General features: G+C 53.5%; 6 protein-coding genes across 6 annotated transcripts; 1 reads left to right on the top strand and 5 right to left on the bottom strand.

Annotated features, from left to right (window-relative positions):
- Positions 1-376: 376 nt before the first annotated feature.
- Positions 377-842, top strand: BDP55DRAFT_698164 (uncharacterized protein; the record flags this gene model as incomplete). The annotated part of the gene is made up of 3 exons (XM_060577758.1): positions 377-413; positions 486-729; positions 788-842. 3 exons carry the CDS (start codon positions 377-379, stop codon positions 840-842), a joined length of 336 nt encoding a protein of 111 aa, XP_060423504.1.
- A 148-nt stretch (positions 843-990) lies between these two features.
- Positions 991-4,654, bottom strand: BDP55DRAFT_681616 (subtilase). Its single transcript, XM_060576209.1, has 9 exons — positions 3,819-4,654; positions 3,608-3,765; positions 3,437-3,551; positions 2,064-3,379; positions 1,893-2,002; positions 1,732-1,840; positions 1,582-1,669; positions 1,280-1,524; positions 991-1,207 (listed from the first exon to the last, which is right to left on the bottom strand). The coding sequence occupies exons 1-9, from the start codon at positions 4,323-4,325 to the stop codon at positions 1,111-1,113; spliced, it is 2,745 nt and encodes a 914-aa protein (XP_060423503.1). The 5' UTR covers positions 4,326-4,654; the 3' UTR covers positions 991-1,110.
- A 393-nt stretch (positions 4,655-5,047) lies between these two features.
- Positions 5,048-7,019, bottom strand: BDP55DRAFT_374255 (uncharacterized protein). Its single transcript, XM_060567123.1, has 5 exons — positions 6,401-7,019; positions 6,245-6,281; positions 6,121-6,188; positions 5,678-6,051; positions 5,048-5,616 (listed from the first exon to the last, which is right to left on the bottom strand). Exons 1-5 carry the CDS (start codon positions 6,593-6,595, stop codon positions 5,133-5,135), a joined length of 1,158 nt encoding a protein of 385 aa, XP_060423502.1. The 5' UTR covers positions 6,596-7,019; the 3' UTR covers positions 5,048-5,132.
- A 1,535-nt stretch (positions 7,020-8,554) lies between these two features.
- On the bottom strand, positions 8,555-11,636 carry BDP55DRAFT_681608 (thermostable beta-glucosidase B). The gene is made up of 3 exons (XM_060576207.1): positions 11,246-11,636; positions 10,717-11,171; positions 8,555-10,646 (listed from the first exon to the last, which is right to left on the bottom strand). Exons 1-3 carry the CDS (start codon positions 11,381-11,383, stop codon positions 8,726-8,728), a joined length of 2,514 nt encoding a protein of 837 aa, XP_060423501.1. The 5' UTR covers positions 11,384-11,636; the 3' UTR covers positions 8,555-8,725.
- A 523-nt stretch (positions 11,637-12,159) lies between these two features.
- Positions 12,160-14,523, bottom strand: BDP55DRAFT_698161 (fungal-specific transcription factor domain-containing protein; the record flags this gene model as incomplete). Its single annotated transcript, XM_060577757.1, has 8 exons — positions 12,160-12,559; positions 12,626-12,800; positions 12,867-13,243; positions 13,316-13,336; positions 13,394-13,514; positions 13,567-13,600; positions 13,654-14,434; positions 14,498-14,523. The coding sequence occupies 8 exons, from the start codon at positions 14,521-14,523 to the stop codon at positions 12,160-12,162; spliced, it is 1,935 nt and encodes a 644-aa protein (XP_060423500.1).
- Positions 14,524-16,038: 1,515 nt separating this feature from the next.
- On the bottom strand, positions 16,039-17,812 carry BDP55DRAFT_564494 (general substrate transporter; the record flags this gene model as incomplete). Its single annotated transcript, XM_060570340.1, has 4 exons — positions 16,039-17,031; positions 17,103-17,445; positions 17,511-17,577; positions 17,638-17,812. The coding sequence occupies 4 exons, from the start codon at positions 17,810-17,812 to the stop codon at positions 16,039-16,041; spliced, it is 1,578 nt and encodes a 525-aa protein (XP_060423499.1).
- Positions 17,813-18,455: the final 643 nt, after the last annotated feature.

Below are 18,455 nucleotides of genomic sequence, written 5' to 3'. Positions count from 1 at the left end.
ACTAATTCGGCCTAGCACGCAGTCTGAAAACAACCCCACAAAGTTATGCCCCGCTATCCGTGAACTACATCGCCTCAACTTTCCCATAGGGGTCAGAAAATGGCTTCACTTTCCCATAGGGGTTTTGGGAAACATTCAAAATTTTCAACAGAATCTTTGAGATAAGGGAGCTCCGGTATGTTCCAGATACTGAAACTTTGAGTCAGAGTGGTTGCAACCGAAAATTAGTCAATCCTCACAAAAAAGAGAGGGGTTTACCACAAATATCACCTCAGATTCTCAGCTTCATCATCGTCCAAATTCCATCTCCATCTTACAGAGCCACAACACCTCCAACTCACCTAACTTAAGACCATCACAGCACTCCCATGTAACAATGGCAGATCGTTATAAGCTCGCTTACTCTGTGCCGCGTGAGTGAGAATTCAGACCTGGAATGTCACCTCAGAAAGATAACACCAGCTGACATCACCACGTACGCGCAGCATCTCATTTGGATGCCACTAAGACAGCCATATTCGAAGCTGGCGGTGGTACATACGATGGTGGAAAATACGTTAATGTTGCTTTCGAAAGCCCAGGCACATGCCAGTTTATACCCGTCTCTGCCGCAGGAGCTACCCCTCACACCGGTGCCATCGATCAACTTGCGCAAGTACCCGAATACAAAGTCGAGATCCTCTGTGTTGGGCGCGATATTACGAGAGAGGCAGTCGCTGCCTTGAAAAGGTACTTGGCTCCGTTTTCCACGGTGAGAGAGAGAGTTACATGCTGACGTGGAGTGCAGAACACACCCATACGAAGTTCCGCCATATGAAGTGCATAAACTCGAAGACTTCTGATGCATGACTGCCTCATTATTTGATGCACTTTTAGACAATGAAACACACAAATCTGAATGCCCTAGCTTGCTGTCAGTGATGATCATGAATACATCACATGAAACGTCTCGGTAGCGAAGTGGAAGAGAACGTATTCAAAAATACAAAATATGGAACATGAATTTAATGACAGATTTGTATCTCTAGTGATAACTAAAGCTCGGATACACATGCTATCACAGTTTGAGTAAGGCTTGAACCGTGTAGACCCATCAGAGCAGCATCAGGCCTAAAGGGGCAGCACAGTGATGGCAGGTGTCTGCCAAATATCCCAGTCCTCTGAAACCTCTGGAACGCCAAAAGGCCGCAAAGCAGCAATGCGAAATCTGTTTGAACATAGTCAGCATGAGGTCGAATGCTTAGGCCTTTTGCTAGCTACAAGACTTTGGGATTCTTACTTGTATGATCCGGGTTGGATGTGAGAGCCATCGGCAAACCTTCCGAGCCAGTAGTAGATACCTCCTCTTGCACGAGGTTGCGAGTAGAGCGGAAGGGAGAAGACATCGTCCTCACTATCTTCACCTGGGATGAACCAAGCCGAGGTGGCAGTTCCGTTCCAGGCAGTTGCCGAGCCGACGAACCCCTTCTGACCGGCGACAGGAGGGTATGACCATTGCGCCTCGCTGTAATTGCCCGAGAAAATCTTTTCAAAACATCAGACCGATATCCCCGGGCTTGCTATGGAATTGTCTTGACTTACATCCCAGCGGAATTCCTTGGTTCCCCAGACAAACTGGGTAAACAGTTTCGGGAAGTCTTGCGCCTCGCGAGTGAGGTTGAAAGTGAAACTAGAAGACGTAGGTTAGCTCCTATTTGAGATATAGACGTGCGTCGTTGTCCAGGGACTTACTTGGACTTCTGGTCGAGCTTGATGCCGTTCACGCCAGACGTGAGGTAAGGGTTATTCCATCCGTAGTCCCAGACATTTTCAACAGTCTCTTTCAAGTCGCAGGCAATACCTTCAGGTTTATTAGCTTCAGAAACCGCAGCTTCGCGTGACAATGAACTAACCAAAGTAAGGAATTCCGAGTTCCTCGCCGTTGCTGCCGCTAACCAGGACCTTGCCGCTATACACTGGCAACTTTGTGGCGTCCGCTCCCTCGGGAAGGCTGAAAGTGAACCTGGTTTCTTTGTCAGCTGATATGTCATGAATGCGAATCATAAGGTAAGATTGGCTTATACTCCGTTGTCTTAGTCTCGCCAGCCGCGATGGTAACCTCCTGGGGCAGGGCAACCTCGGGAGTCAGCTTGAAGGGGTCGAGATCCGCGTAAAGAGGGATGCCAGGAACAGCAAACTGAGTCTGCCCAGGGACAGAGGGGGTATACGCGGTATATCCACCAGCATCCTGGAGGGAGAACTTGTACGTAACTGTCTCTGTGCCGCGGTTCGTAATCTCCACCGTGTGCGTGCCCTTGAAGTGCGCAGTATCATTGAGCTCAAACTTGCGGCCGTCGAAGCTCAGCTCGGTAGTATACGCAAGAATCTTTTGCGCATCCACGAAACCGCCTCCTACTTGGGTTGTCGGGGCCCAGAAACCGTAGTCGGTCGCGGTAGTCGCCCAGTCCGCCCACGGCACGGCACCAGCAGTCGACGTGATTCGCGCAATAAGACGGCGCGCCCACTCCGGATCATCTTTGTGCGCGGCCCGACCTCCGAACTTGCCTACCCAGAGAGCGGCGACACCGCTAATGTAAGGCGTCGCCATGCTCGTGCCACTCAGCACGCGGTACTGGTCCGTCGGGTAGGTACTGAGGATCTTTGTGCCAGGCCCGGCGACATCGGGCTTAAGGGCGAGGTCGTAGGTGCTGCCCCATGAGGAAAACAAGGAGGGCCGTCCGCCTCCAGCGTTGCGGAGGCCGACATAGTGGGCCGTGGAGATGTCGAATGAAGCAGTGACGTTGCCTCCGTCGAGGATGGTGGCAATGATGGCTTCGCCGGCGTTTGCCTCGATGGCTCCGGTGAGGCCCGTGAGGTTGGAGCTTAAGGCGCTTTTGTACGGGCCGGCATCGTTGTAGAAGAGGACGTAGCGGGCGCCGAAGGCGGCTACATTGGTGTGCTTGACGGTGTTGGTGCAGCCACCAGTTCGAACAAGAACTACAGTGTTATTGAGAGAGGTTGTGTTGGCTGGGAGAGGCTGGCACGCGTCATTGACAACAGAGGAGTTGAGAGTTATGGGCTTGACGGGCCAGTTGACAATGGTGTCTGGGAAGAAGCCAGATCCAGGAATGTAGGCGATTTCGGTCTTGTTGGAGTTGCCTTCTAAGTTGAAGTTTGCCGAGAAGGCTTGGGCGGGAAATACGCCAGGATCGGAAGATGCCACGGTCAAGACGTGTTCGCCGGATGCTCCATTTGCCATATCGAAGGGGCCATCTTGTCCGGAGTTACCTGCAGCAAAGACAACGACGACACCGTTGTCGACGATTCTAGACGCGACAACTGCAAGTGCGTTCGTGGTAAAACCACTGGTTTCGCCAACGCTGGCACTGATGATATCGGCCTGGGGAGAATGTTAGTTGCACTGACTTTCTACCTCGGCGATTGCGTTTGGACTTACACCAGAGTCATATGCCTTCAGAAAGCCTTCAATAACAGTCTCCTCGTTAGAGTAGCCACTGCTGCCGAATACCTTGAAAGACAGCAACTTGGCGCTAGGAGCTACGCCAACAAATCTGGTAGAGTTAGTAAGTAACCACCTCTCGAACCCAAAGAAATTGAAGACACCTACTGTTCACTCTTTCCGGCAATGATGCCGGCGACGTGAGTTCCGTGGCCATATCTGTCCATAGGGTCGTCATCCGGCTGGGCTGGCGCATCAGGCCAAGCATCACCAACAAGATCGTAGCCTCCAGCAACAGTGAAGTTAGGCCCGATGCCTCCACCCAACTGCATCGCGTCAATGATTTGGCCTCGGGTCTGGGGATATCTGGGACACTTACTGCAGGATGAGTGTACTGCACACCACTGTCGACAATGGCAACAATAGCGCCCTCGCCCAAGACTCCATCCTCGTGAAGCTTCTCAACTCCGGTGAGGCCATGGACGGAGTAATTCAGCGCCGCCGCATCATCGCTGTATGCCTCGCCCTCAACAGTCGGAAGAATCTGCATGACCTGCGACTTGTAGACCGTCGCCACAACAGGCTCGTCGCCGTCGTCAAGAGCACTTCTCACAGATTCGGCACTGCATCCTCCATCGCACTCCACAGTGACGGCGGGGAAGATGTCCGAGTCGAATTGCTTCACGACGCGGAGACCCGGAAATCCGGCAGCGACTTTGGCGGCGACGCGAGAACCGTGGGCCCGGGATTTGTACTCGACGATGTATCGTTTCGGCGCCGGGTCGCTGGGGCCGGCGGTGTCATTGAGAGACCGAGGCGCGAATTGGCGGAGGGCCTCGGCGGCTCCGAAGAGCAAAGCTGCGATGGCTGTCCCTGTTGCACGCATGGCTGCGGTGGGAATAACGATCTAGAAACGAGTGTGAGGGTTGTCCTACAACAAAAACCTATGACCTTGAGATGGCCCTCACGAAGAGGTTAAGTCTTTCCACATATCTCTGAAATCTCCATAGACCTTGATTGCCAAGAAGCACGGCATGTCGTTCATCCCACCTGCCCAATAAGGTCCGTCGCGCATCTCAAATCCCGCGGTGATTTTTGTCGCATTGCAGCGGGAGTGATCCACTGGGGTGACATTGAACGATGCACCCATAAGGCGATTTGGTGCTTTTTCAAGCGAAGCAATATAGCAGAGCAGGGGATGTTAATGGAGTTTCGGGACTAGCGGGATAGGGAAATTGAGGAATACGAGCTCTTAACGTCAATCCGTGGTCCTGACCAGGGGCGGCTCCTGACCTTTAACGCGGGATGCCGGCTGTTTGACAGGATGATGAAAGTCTTAGCCTATGTCATCACTCGGATGTTGATTAATCACCATCTTGATCAGAATGGCATTCTCTCTGAATGTTAGGCGGACCAATCCGTGTCGAGATAGTACGGATAGTTGAGGGGCTTGTCCGAGGTATGATAGCAGACTTGATGAATTCCGCGATCAACGGACGCGGATCCCTGCGGGCCAAGACACATCACGGCACTCAACTCCAATCTCCAACGGCCAAGCGTGCACAGGTACGAGAAGATCATCGCGAACTTGACCTGGGCCAGCTAGCGTCGGACAGATATGGTTATGACTTGATTCTTAAAATACAAAAGCGTAAAATAAAGTGGTATCAAGTTACAACGGTATGTTCAATCATCATGCTTTATCCGTCCGTATCGCCAAATCTCCTTCCATTTCGACAGCCGACCCCTTCATCCCCTGCTCCAGATCCGACGTCCCCGAAGAACTAAGTCGCGAGCTCTGCGTATGCTGCGTATGCATCGCGGAATCCCCGCCAAAAGTATCATGATTCAGATGAATGGTACTACCGTCGGACACCGCCCGCGCGTGGCCGTGCTTTGCTCCTCCCCCGTTTCGCGCTTCTTTGGACCCGACGGTCGCGGGTATCTCTTCGGACCCAGGACCGCGCTGTCGGCCGACGTCGCCACGGTTGGGAGCCAGCATGCGCGGGCAAAATCGCATGACGAGAGGTTTGAGGGTGATGAGGCTGGCGCAGACGATGGCTGTGTTGAGTTCCACGACGGACCACTTCGCAATGCCTGGGCTGTCTAGTGTTGGGTCGCGTGAGTACTTCGCGACGATGAGGGAGGGTATTCGGAGAATGGAGACGACGCAGATGCTGAGGTGGTTGTTAGCCGGGGTATTTTATTATGTCTTAATATCAGAGGAGGTGGACCTACAAGAAACCGAGCGCAAAGATGAGGTATAGCCCAATCTTTTGCCGACGAGACTGCTTAATCTTGGGCAAGATCGGTAATGGAAGGATAAGGATCATGAAGTCGGTAAGGATGTTGAGGGCGGCATTGACGAACCAGGCGACTCCCTGGCTGAAGCATACGCCCGTGACGGCGCGGTCCCAATTTTTGGTGATGGGGACGCAGAAGAATATCGAGGATAATACCGTCCAGAGCGACACGCAGACAACGATGAATAGGACCACGTAGCATGCCTTTCGGTAGTTGAGATCCCGGAGGATTCGGAGGTAGAGAAGGAGGATCGAAACCTTGACGCAGGCAAGGCCAGTATTATAGAATATTATAGTTAGGTATGCCCACTTGAATCAGACATATCAGCGTGGTTCCTTCTCGGAAACTGGGCCCGAAAGGGTGAGATTTGATCTTACCTTGAAGAAGGTTTGCTGTTGATAGACGCTGAGGGTTGAGAATTCCTCAGCCATGCCAGTCTTGACCTCTGCGTAATGTTAGTCTTACTATCGAGATGCCAGTGGAGAGTAAGTGTCAACTTACGAAGGCACATGCCAGTAGAGGTCGCAGCAGAGAAAAGCTGTTTATCCAGGTTAGTTAGCTCGTGGAGTTTACATCACTGATGCCGGACGCTCCTCGGTAGCCCTTTGATGAGGTCTCCGCCTCCACGGCGGGCAGCAATGTAGAGGCTTGACGTACCCATGCGACAAATATACACCAGTCCTCCTTCCCCAACAGTCGTGCAGGGTACAGTCGTGCAAAGAACCGCAAGCCGACGATGAGACCAGCAAGTCCGGCCGAAATGGTCGCGCACGCGATAACGGCCTTTCCATGGGGAGGAATCCCCGGCGCCCCTCCGTCCTCAATGATGTCCGATTCCATCTCCATGTTCATTATGATTCTGTCATGCGACCGAGCCGGAGCCGGAGCCTTGGGGCCGTGCGATCATTGCCGCGCGGGTCCGCGAGGCTCGTCCGACAGGGGGTTCCGCGTGCCGGACTGATGTGTTTTGTGCGATGCAGTCCCCGTATTCCCGTAGTCCCGTAGTCCCGTAGGACTGCGTTATGATCGTGGGTCCTGGCCGTGAGCTATTGTGGGACTCGTTCTGTCTCTTGCGTTTGGGTGAATGAATGAAACCAAGAAGCAGTGGGAAAAGGGGGCAGACGGCACGGCATATCAATCAGAGTCGCAAGATGGTCAGGCTAATCCGATGTTGCGAGTCTCTTTGGGTTAGTTCAAGTCATAGCGAGCAAGTCCCGGAGAAGGCGTCCCATCCACTAGGAAACTGCAAAGGCAGTGTACGCCACGAAAAGGCGTCCCCATCCGTCGTCCAAGTTAAGGTAGTACGAATTTACCGGTTACACCAAGGAAAGGCGGACTAAGACAGGCTTGAGCGGGACGAGACGAAACCAAAGTGACGATGAGGGTGGTGGAATTCCGATGGGTGTGAGGCAACATCAACTAAACTTACTGAACTCCGTTTCGACAGTGTGAAGCCGAAAGTCCAAGTTGGTAGGACCGAACAAGAATTGCCAATCGTGGGGGGCAAGTACGAGATTCCAGAGTGAGAACTTTTTGCCTGGTGGAGGAGGGAGAGACAAGAGTCACTTACCTGCAGCAAAAGCCAAGAATCATCCTTATTCCAAGGCAATGCCACCTTCAGGAGGAAGAGTAACGGGCATAGACCAGGCGCGATCTGTCCGCCAACGTCCAAGCTTCTTTGTAGATTGTTGTATGAGCGGATGTGCGCATCATCTGAAGTTTGTCTCTCTTTCCCCTCCTCAGTAAGGTACTCTAACTGCCGTGTTACCGCAATGTTTGTTGGTACGGTAGTAGGATGGCCATTGGATCATAGATTCGAGAGGCTTAGACTCCCGTCATGCCTAAGATTCAGGAATCAAACAGGGCACTGGCCCCGAGGCGGTGGGATGGGGCATCAGCGCAAAGGCTGCGAAAGGGGGGAAACGGACTAGGCTGTTTAATGATTAGTTGGAATCTTCAGCCGAAATGGGACGAGGTCTCGGATATTTGGTGGGAGCATGCGGAGCTAGGATCAATGCTGGCGTAGATTCTCTAGGTGGGCGTCGATGCTTTAAGATTAAGTCATGTTTAGGTGTAGATTTTGCCTGAGTCATCCGTGGTTTATTGGGTTTTTGTTTGCCTAAGACGGATTTCTTCGCCGGTCATGATGTCTGAATGAGACCGTTTTGATGTTCGCGAGCAGGCTGTGTCGTGTTGGATCTGGTGCCCGCCCCGAGCATACATCGCCCGAATCCGGGCCGGATAGTCTTGAGGAATCGAGGATCAGCTCTACCCTTCAAGCTTACATCAACCTAGAGGCCAGCACAGACCCCTTGGCGCGCGTGGATTCTGGCGATGAAGTGGTGTGGTGTTGGGTTTCCCCTGTATGCATACCTTTGAAGATGGGATCAAATATTGACCTTAGTCTGCGGTAGTTGATGATGACATTCATTACTCGGTGACGTGGGGACCGATACCGAACTGTTCGGGTTGCCGTCGTGAGACTTCCGCCGAGGCCTCTTGGAGGTAGGTAGTATAAGCCAGTGTGAGTCGGATGAATAAACGGTTCCCATCCGGTGTATTATTTACTGACTAATTTCTTGATCACCTCACTCCAGCTCTCAAACCACCAACTTGCAATGGCTCACTGGGAATGATGAGAATCATCACTTCGATTTGGAAGTGAGGGTCTGGTGGCGGCAGCTATCGAGCAGGATCGGGACACGGCGCGTACACAGCACCGCCCAATGTCTCACTTGAGCTCTGGTGGTTTCCTTTCACCCGCCTCGGGACGATGTCCTACCGGGAGCAATGAAGAAAGGCAGATCATTTGGCGCTAGACAACTTGGAAACTTGATGACAGATTACTGGTATCCAGATAACATACATGCATACAATGCCGCCGCATACAAACAATCGATAGACCCTGAGCCAGGTCTAGAACATGGAGCCGTCTCCCTCGTGTCACACGCCACACACACCTGTCAAGCACTTCTTCACCTTTCACAGCCCACCCCAGACCGTTCCAGCGCTGATCGAGAACTCACCTTGGAGATCTCCGACCCGGACGCCATACGTACCCCGTTCCAGCCTCCAAGCCTTCTCCGCCTCATCCCAGTAGCTGCACGCGACCTTGGCGTCGACCTCGAGCTCCACCACTGCCGACTCGCCAGGTTGCACAAGAACCTTCTTGAAAGCCTTGAGCTCGCGCTCCGGTCGCCAGACGGCGGCCGGCGTTTCCTTTGCCGGGTTAACGTAGAGCTGTATGACCTCCCTGCCGGCGCGGGCTCCCGTGTTGGTCACCTTGACGGATACCTTGAGCTTCGCGTCCTTGTCTGCCCCCGCCACACTCGTCGTGAGGTCGGAGTAGTTGAAGGTGGTGTAAGAAAGTCCGTATCCAAAGGGGAAGCGAGAGCGCTTCGCTGCCTCAGCGTGACGGTATCCCATGCCCATACCCTCAGCGTAGCGGAACTTGTGAGTGCCATCTTCTTGCTTGGTGGCGGGGAAATCGCCGTAGGTGGGCGCGTCTTCGATTGTCTTGAACCAAGTCGTCGCGAGTCGTCCGCTGGGGTTTGTCGCGCCGGTGAGGATATCCGCCGTCGCCTGCGCGCCTTCCTGGCCGGGGAAGTGGGCGTTGAGCACCGCGTCAACGTCGTCCACGACGGCGCTGACATCGATGGGGTTGCCGCAGTGCAGCACCAGAACCGTCTTCTTGGACGCGGCGGCGACTGCCTTGATCAGCGCCGCCTGGTTCTCCGGGATGCGGATGTCTTCCAGATCGTAACCCTCTGACTCGTACTGCTCGTTGCGGCCGGCGTAGATGATGCTCACGTCGGAAGATTTTGCGAGCTCAACGGCTTCCGCGATGGCGGCCTCGTCGGAGCGGTGCTCCTCGAAGCAGATCGCTGCTGCGTAGGGGGTAGGCTCGCCCTTGACGAGGTGATCCCACGACTTGTTGACGAGCTTGATGTCATAAGCCTGGCCCGCGTTCATCTGCAATTGCACGCGCGTCTCAAGCTTGACGTGGTTGAAGATAAACTGCTCCGTAGCAATCTTCTTTTGAGGTCCAGAGAGGATCTCCTTGCCGTCAACGACGAGGGAGAAGTCTCCGGTAGCCTGCACAGCAAGCGTGTGCTCGCCCGTCGTCTTAGGCGTAAGCTTGGTGAGGAGCTCGATGCGGGAGCCCGGAACCTTGAGGCCTGCCTTGAACTCGCCCAGCATCCAGACATTGGCCTTCGCCTGGAACTCAGTGAGGATCGGCTCCGGAGTGTCGTCGTTGTAGTACTTTACGTCGATACCATTGCGTCCGTCCTGCGCTGTGAGCTGTTCGGTGGGGGCCACGGGGATGACGCGTCGTGTGCGAACACCGGCATGGTAGCGGACGGTCTCTTCGCCGGAGAAAGCCTCCTTAAGGACCTTGAATGGCGAGTGGCGGTACTGAGGCGTGCAAGACGCGCTGCCACCGCCAGTCACGACGGGAGATCCGGCAAACTCGCCAATGAGGGCAATCTTGGGCTTGTCCGCGGGGTTGATGGGCAGGGCCTGGTCATCATTCTTGAGCAGGATGATACCGCCCGCCGCGAGCTCTCTCGAGATCTTGTTCGTCTCCTCATTGATCTCGGACCTCTCGGGCTCGTCGCTAAAGCTGCTCCGCGTGCGGTTTCGGAGCTCCAGCATCTTGAGCGCTCTGGTGTCGATCTCCGCCTCGGTTATTTGGCCCGATCGCACGGCCTCGGCCAGTCTCTTGCCTCGGAAGACGGGGAAGGGCATTTCGAGATCGAGACCGGCCCTGACGGGCTCGACTACGTTGTGGACGGCGAACCAGTCGGACATGACGATGCCCTCGAAACCCCATTCCTTTCTCAAGACGCCTTCGATGAGGGGACCGTGTTCGCTGCAGAATGTGCCATCGACCTTGTTGTATCTGTGCCAAATCATTGTCAGTAAAGACTGCTATCCCAATTACGTGCTTATATCTGTAGAGAAGGTCTTACGCAGTCATGACACCAGTAGGGTTGGAAGTCCGCAACAAGTGCTGCCACGCAGCAATGTAAATCTCTCTCAGCGGCCGACTATCCGGCGAAGCGTCAACATCGTAAAAGTGCCTCAGCGTCTCCGAATCGTTGCAGACAAAGTGCTTGGGGCAGGCACCGAGGCCCTGGCTCTGAATACCGTTGACAATGGCGCCCGCCAGCTGTCCAGACAGCAACGGGTCCTCGCTGAAGCACTCAAAGTTGCGTCCCGCGCGGGGGTCACGGTGGATGTTGATTGTCGGGCCCAGGACAACCTGAGCGCTCTTTTCACGGCCCTGATGCGCAAGGCGCTCACCTAGACGGCTGAGGAGCTCGGCGTCCCAGGTCGATCCGAGGCAGGCTGTGTTCGGGAAGCATGCAGTTGTGAGGTCGGCTGTGATCCCTGAGGGGCGCACGCCGGCGATTGAGTCTGCTACCTATGGGTGGCCTGTCAGCTTGCCTCTTGTTTTCCGTACTGGGCTTGCGCTGGAGGATCTTTGGGAGAGCTTACTCTGATGGGAGGAATGTTCAATCTAGCGACACCTGCTGCCGTGGAAAAGTCACGGCCAGAAAGGAGAGTGATCTTCTCCTCGAGCGTGAGCTCAGGCAGTAGAGTGGTGAAGTCTCTGTCGTCGACCTGAGAACCCATAATGATGAATGTGAATGTGAGTGTGGCTTGTGGAGGTTAAAGGGTGACAGGTCAGCGAAAATAATCTGGTTCGACCTGGAGGTTGCTAGGAATGTCTTGGAGTTGCTGAAGAATGCCGACCCAAAGACAATGGCAGCTCTGGCTTTTTAGATCATAAACCTCCGGGATCGCAATTGTTATTGTCCCATGGTTCAAAAAATCGTGAACCCCGGATTCCAACGGCTAGCTTTCCACTCTTCCCCATGTGATGATGTAAAAATGTCGGCCAAAGTTGACCGATCTCTCCGACCCCGGAATCTCCCCTCCTCCAACAGAGCAAGGCTCCCCGCGAGATCAGATCGGTTTCTCCAAACCCCCCACATACCGCCCCTCAATTGTCAGCTTTAGTCTGCTTTGCCCCTCGTTGAGGCTCGTGTTGTCCTCGGCTTTTCCGGGAAGTCAAAGGGACACCCCATTTAATGTCGGCTTTTCAGCGTTGTGGGAATCTCCGGGGTCATATGCACGCTATTTAAAGCCTCAAAAACGAATTTGTGGCAATATTGACCGGCAGTTCTCCAAAACAACATCGCCGAGTTGTCACATTGGCACAGTTTCGCTGGTAATAGCTATGGCTAGTATTTGGCTCAGTCAACATGCCCGGTCGTCCGTCCGAAAGGGTTCAAATATCAACAAAGACTCAAGAGAAGCGACGAAGTATGAACAAGTATTTGAAATAGTTCAAGTTTCCATTATGCAATTATGTCAGCGTGTTGTTCATGTGTTTTATCTATTGTTGTCTACTGCATTGACCGTGGATCATCAAGCGCCATAAAGAGCGAATTTGTCCCCTCAAAGTCCGCAAACTGCATCGCGAACCCGAAATCCATCTCATTGTCCAGAATATTCAGCGGGCCCCAATAGTGGTTTAGTTGGAGCATGGCATCCGCCGGGGGCATCGCAGGAATCTGTAAATCCGCGGGGGTCGATGCAGAAAACTTCTTTTCCGCCTTTTGGATGGCCTTGTGCAATAATTTGGCCGACCTGAGCGCCACGATGCACTCGTCCATGGTCTCGAGTATCTCGATAGCCATACCGACAAGCTTTAACAAAGGCTGCACCTCGGGCTCTGTCGCTTCTTGTGTCACGTAAACTAGGATCATGGATGCTGCGAAGACGGTGTATGTGGTGTTGTAAAACCTGTGAGACCGCGGGGTTAGTAAGAAGTATCGGTTTCAAGGCGTGGGTAGCACGGGGAGTACTGACCAAGTGCGGAAAAAGTCATGATGTTGATATGTCTGGTAAATAATCTCAATGGTCTGCTTAGCAGACTCGAGGCAGAGATGAATGCCTTCCTGCGAGCCCGGGATGGACGCTCGCTCCGCTGAGGTCGATGTAAGAATTATTGACCCAAACAAGAGTATTCGGATGTTGAGAAACCCTGAATCATGATGTTAGATGCGGCAAAAAAACTCGTTACAGAGGGACATTGGAGGGTAAGGCATACGCATAGTCAAGACTAGCCTCTGCCTCTTCATCCACTGAGCCTCCTTCACGCTCTTCAACGAACGCGGCTCGACGGAAGTGGTAGGGCGTATGGCCTCGGGCAGACTTTCCGCCCATCTTTGCAAATCCTGGTCGATTTGGTGCGCCAGGTGGACCGTTCGTGGTACCGTCGTCTCCGGCAGATAGATCCCCAAGCAGATGCTCCGGATGATTTTGGAGTAGTCTACCATGCTTTTGATGATAGCGCACGAGGGTGGGTCAACCAGCTCCAGGCTTCCGGAGTACTCTGTGTCTGCTTCACCAATGACGGGGAATAGCCGGTTGTGGTATAAGTCTGCGCCGAGCGTGTCTGGTCTACCCATCGAGAAGGACATTTCTCTAAGTGGAAAGTTAGCATCCTTCCTGACTTCTCGGGACGAGCCAAATTTTTGCTCCATCCAATGTTCTTACGTTTCTAGTGAGTATAGACCCCTGTTCAAAATCGTCAGTCATGTCGTGTACACTTCTCAGATGGTTCGGCATCCTTACCACCACGTTCTTGACTCGGCTCTGAGTTCAGCTGGCTCCTTCTTGACGTCGGGTCCAGGTTCTCGATTTATGCCCATCGCAAGTGCTGTTCTCACAGCAAGCCCGACATACATGTATGCCCCTGGTGACGAGTTAGGAGGATATGACGACTTCAGGCATCATCAAGCACTTACAGTGAGCGTTCAGCTCGTTCTGACACACTTTGGCCTTTTCAACCACGTCAGCGTCAATCATGTTCAGTTGTGAAGCACCGAACTCACCAGGAAGATATAGCACTGAACCATTTCCAGGTCCGTGACCATCCCCAGCTGATCGCACCGCCTCTTGGATTCATCAAAGAACTTCCGGCTCCACTGCAGGTTCTCGATCCCATCAATCGGTTCATCCTCCCGTACGCCAATGAGTGCGCCCAGGGACAGTATGCTGTAATATAACGCAACAAAGCTGGAGGGTTCCCGCGCAACGTCCGGCTTCGACCATAACTCCTCGCATCGGTCGAAAAAGATCTTCTTGTCGAGGATTGGGTGGACAAAGTGTATGCTGGAGAAGAAGCTCTGAAGAAAGTGCCGGCACTGCGGGAAATGGGTCACCGGTCTCACGGCCGACCTTGGCTCGGTGGCGGCCGCGGGCGTCTGGATTTGGTCTGCTGAGGGTGACGAGAAGGCCGGGTTATGGAGACTTGAGAGGAGGGTTCCGGCGTCGGAGTCCAGGTCCGGGGAGATCACGGGCTCGTCGCCGGTCCGTTGGACGTGTGATAGTAGGGCGACGGAGGATGAGCTGCCGTAGAACTCGACGTTCCGAGTGTGCCGGTTGACGCCGGAGATCTCTTGGCCCGCCGCATTCCTTGACCTGGCGCCTGATGGTGAGCCTGCGGCGGTGCTTCGTGATGGGCGTCTTTGAAGGCCGCAGTCGGGGGAGAATCCCTCTGATATCTCGGGGATGGTGGCTGTTACCGAGGCATTGTCATCGACTGACTGAGCCTTGACGGACTCGGCGACAGCGGAAAGGCTCTTGACCTGCTCTTCTAGTTGTCTCACATATCTAGGGGTTTCCGATGAAATAAGCTACAGACGTCAAGATTAAGTTCTTAAAGGGAGCGCATACTCTGGAGTGTAGAGCCTCCTTGACATATCCTGGCCTTTGTAGACACATGTCGCATTCCGATCTGGATTTCCGCGGGCGTTAGCACTACGAACCTTCCCATTGAGGCATTTTTGGCGGCAAAAATCTCATCATCGTCATGGATAAACATACTCTTGCAGTAGGTGCAAGGATACAACTCATCGCACTTGTTCTTCTTCGCCCTGCAGAGGTCGCATGCGCGGGCGGCCCGGGGTCGACGGACCTTGATCCCCGAGTTCTGCGTCGTGCGCTGGGTCTCTGCTGCAGCAGCGTCCATAGGCACAGGTGAACCAAGGACAAGTTAAGAAAGGCTGAAGAAAAAGTATCAGGCCAGAATCAGATGTTCAATGACTTCAGAACCGGAACACCCGCTGTCTTTCGTTTGTCGATGGAGATCTTTGGTGGATGGGAAAGCTGGGTATGCGTTATGCAGGAAAAAGGTGTGAAAACAGCTGTTGTGCTCGCCGCGTGCATCCGAAACGCTGCCGGCGCCGCAGGAACGTGGGAACGCGCGCTCCAAACGATCGACCTCCACCCCCGCACAGAGTACTACGACGGACGGCAAGCAGATGCGGGGAATGTTCTGTGGGGTAGAGTAGTAACGCCGGGGAGAAGATTCGGGGAGGGAGGGCAGCAAAGAGGCTACGGATAGAGACTAGGAGGAGGGGGGTTGGGGGTGAGGGAGACAGATCGAGGGGGAGAGGTTCTTCAAGCAAATTGCCTGTGTCTCTGTTGGTAAGCTTGGTCAGCCGACACCCTAGTCTCCCGATCTTCGGGGATGTCCTTTCGATTCAAGCATTGTTAGCTTTGGAACAGATTAAAACAAGAGCTTTGTCATTTTGTGATAGTATTGAGTTGACTCGGGAGCAACCTCACGTGGGATTGGGCTGTGAGAACGACAATGCGACTGAGTCGCGCACAAAAAGAAAAGGGGGAACCGGTGATCCATGGAAACAAAACCATAACATGGCATATTATCGATGTACCAACTCCATTCGATCTATCTCCTATTCTTGGATCGTATCAGACGAACATTCAGGATCGATGTCCACGGCTTCTTGAACCAAACCATGCCTCCTATCCGGACAATTCGAGTCATTTCGTTCTGCGATTCTCCCTCAACCACTGCTTCCTTTGCTTACTAACGAAGAATTCCCTTCCGTGCGGGGTTACAGAATCTCCACTTGTAAGCGGGAATTCCGGTTTGTTTACGTCGGCTTTGCCGCCAGTGTTGCATCGATCGAGAAGGGCCGAAAACGTGCAGAAGTTCAGAACTCACTGTCACAAAAGAAGGTTGATCAACAAGCAACTGTGGATAGCTTTTCTCGCGATTGCAGGACACAAGGATTTTGAAGCAACTGCGGCGAGACCCGCTTAAAGAGTTTTTCTCATTTCCAGTTCTACCAAAACAGTCTTCGAAACTCAAAACAAACTCGTCCCAAAACAGGAGACAGAGGGCTCCATAACTAAACGCGCACACACGCGTCTGTAGGCAACATCCCGCGGGCCGCGAGACACACAACTCACTTGGTGTCCACAGGACCCATGTTGAGCTTGTGCGACTCAAACTTGCGCGCCGAGATGCCCTGCTCAAACATAATGTCCAACTCCTCAAACGTGCGTCCCTTGGTGCCCGGAACATCAAAGTAGAGAACCACCAACATGAGAATGCCCATGACGAAGAAGATCCAGCCAATGTGACCGCCCATGTTGAGCTCGTCCTGGTTGAAGAGGTACGGCAGAATGATGGTCCACACGGTGGACACGATGGAGGAGAAGGCGAAGCCGATACCAAGCGACTTGGCACGGAGCTTTGAAGCGGAGACCTCACCGGCCACGGCCATGGAGGCACCCACTGCGGGTCCGTAGGAGATGGAGGTGAAGACTAGCGAAACACCAATCGTCAAGAGCGAGGCGTTGGTCTTGGGGAATGCGGCGGCAACACCCATTGTGAAGTACATGGCGACACAGATAGAGACACCAAAGAACAAGAGCGGGCGGTGGCGGAGCCTGCCCATCATGATAGAGTTGACAATGGCAGAGACAACACCAGCGGCGATACCGACCTGCACGAGCAGGAGCACGGTCTTGCTAGACAGACCAGTCTGGTTGAGGAAGTAAGGGGCGTTGGAAGAGAGCACGGCGCCAGCAACTTGGGGGATGTAGAAGCAGATGAGGATAATGCGCGTGCGTCTCCAATTGGTGCCTTTGAAGCAGTCCAGGTAGGAAGCGGCCTCCATCTGCAGGCGACGCTCGGTCTCAACGTTGTCGATGATCTGGCCGAGGCGCGCATCGATATCCTCGTTCGGGCCGGAGAGCTTCTCAAGAGCCTTGCGGGCGGCGTCGTGCTTGTTCTTGAAGACGAGCCAGGTGGGCGATTCGGGGACGAAGGGGAGACCGAGGAGGATGAGACCGGGGAAAGTCCAGGCGGCGGCGAAGACGACGCGGAAGGCGGCCTTGTCGATGATGGCGACGCGGGAGAAGCTGGCGGCGATGGCACTGAGCATGCCAAGGTTCTGTGTGGATTACGTATTAGAGCCATATCTCTCGAGTTGTCATTGAGTTGAAAGACATTGATAGTACTTACGAGCATGATTGTGTTGATAGACAAGCAAATGCCTCTAACCGGTAGCGGTGCAATCTCGGAAACGTACGTCTGAGTGGTTGAAGTCAAAAGACCGACGGCGAAACCAGTGACAATCTTGCCTCCCAGGAACTCAGGCGGTGTCTCGGAGACGTAGCTGATGGCGATACCGGCAGAAGCAATGACTGATGCCAAAGCGAATACGGAGCGGCGACCGAACCAATCTTGCATGTAACCGGCAAAGAGAGAGCCGAACAACATCATGACATTGTACATCGCACTCCAGGCCGATTGCCAGTAGGCGGGGATAATGAGTGTTCCATTGACTTCACTTGCGAAGGTCATTCTAAGAAAAGCATAGTGGTTAGTTTATCATCTCTCGTTATAGTCTTTAGTCGATGAGGGACTTACTGGAATGCCGGCATAGCCAAGCAAACAGAGAGTGCCAAGTTCTCGAAGCCAATCAAAGTTGAGCCAACTAGATTTCCACAATTAGTTGAGTCAACCAACAGACAGTACACTAGGGCAAGTCACTTACAGTTGGCGTAGATAGTCCATAGCAAAACCTTTGGGTTGTCCCAAAGACATTTCATGGGGCTCATGTGGCGATCAGCCTCACGCAAAGCCTCCTCATTGTGCTGAACATCGACCTTGTCGATCATAACATCGCTCTTGCGAATGTCATCGCGAGGCGAAGTAGGTGATGAGTCCATTGTGAATAAGAACTCTACGACCGGGTTGGTCGTCGCGGGGTTGCTTCTGTCGGCGATGGAGTTACGCCGACCCGGTGTCTGGTTCGAAAATGTGCCTACGTTCCAGCGTAATGCACAGTGGCAGGGGGTAAAAGAGTCTGAAGTTGTCAAAGACGGGATGTCGGTGACTCGAGTTGCCGATTTGGGGATGTTGCTGAGATGGGATGTGTCAGTCGATGCCAGAACTCAGATGGGCTGATGGATAAAGTAGGCTCGGAGGGTTATTATCAAACTTTGACCGACTTTGCAGTTGCACTCGTTGACTCCTGGCGGACGCTGGAACCGGGATCGATCCGGGCATGGGTCGGAGTTCCCGGCTGCACCCCAGACTTTCTTCAACACTTTAGGGTGGCGGGGACCCCGGATGGTGCTAACTCGTTTTGACCGGCACATGAAAGAGTGGGTGGCTTAGGTTTCTGTCACGCTTGACACGTAAGTGTGCAGCTGATGCACTCTGTTATCCATAGTATTTCTCTTCTTGGTCGAGTATTGATTTACATAGCAAGTTTTGCGTTGTTTACTTTCCCGCTGTCAATTCGACCGAGACAACTACACACCTTTACACGTGTACGGATCATCCGAATTCACGATTGAGTTTCGCATA

Source organism: Colletotrichum godetiae, assembly GCF_030913485.1.
Source record: "Colletotrichum godetiae strain CBS 193.32 chromosome Unknown BDP55scaffold_69, whole genome shotgun sequence".
NCBI lineage: Eukaryota > Fungi > Ascomycota > Sordariomycetes > Glomerellales > Glomerellaceae > Colletotrichum > Colletotrichum godetiae.
Note: the sequence above shows the minus strand (reverse complement) of the source record. Positions and strands in the feature narration are given on the sequence as shown.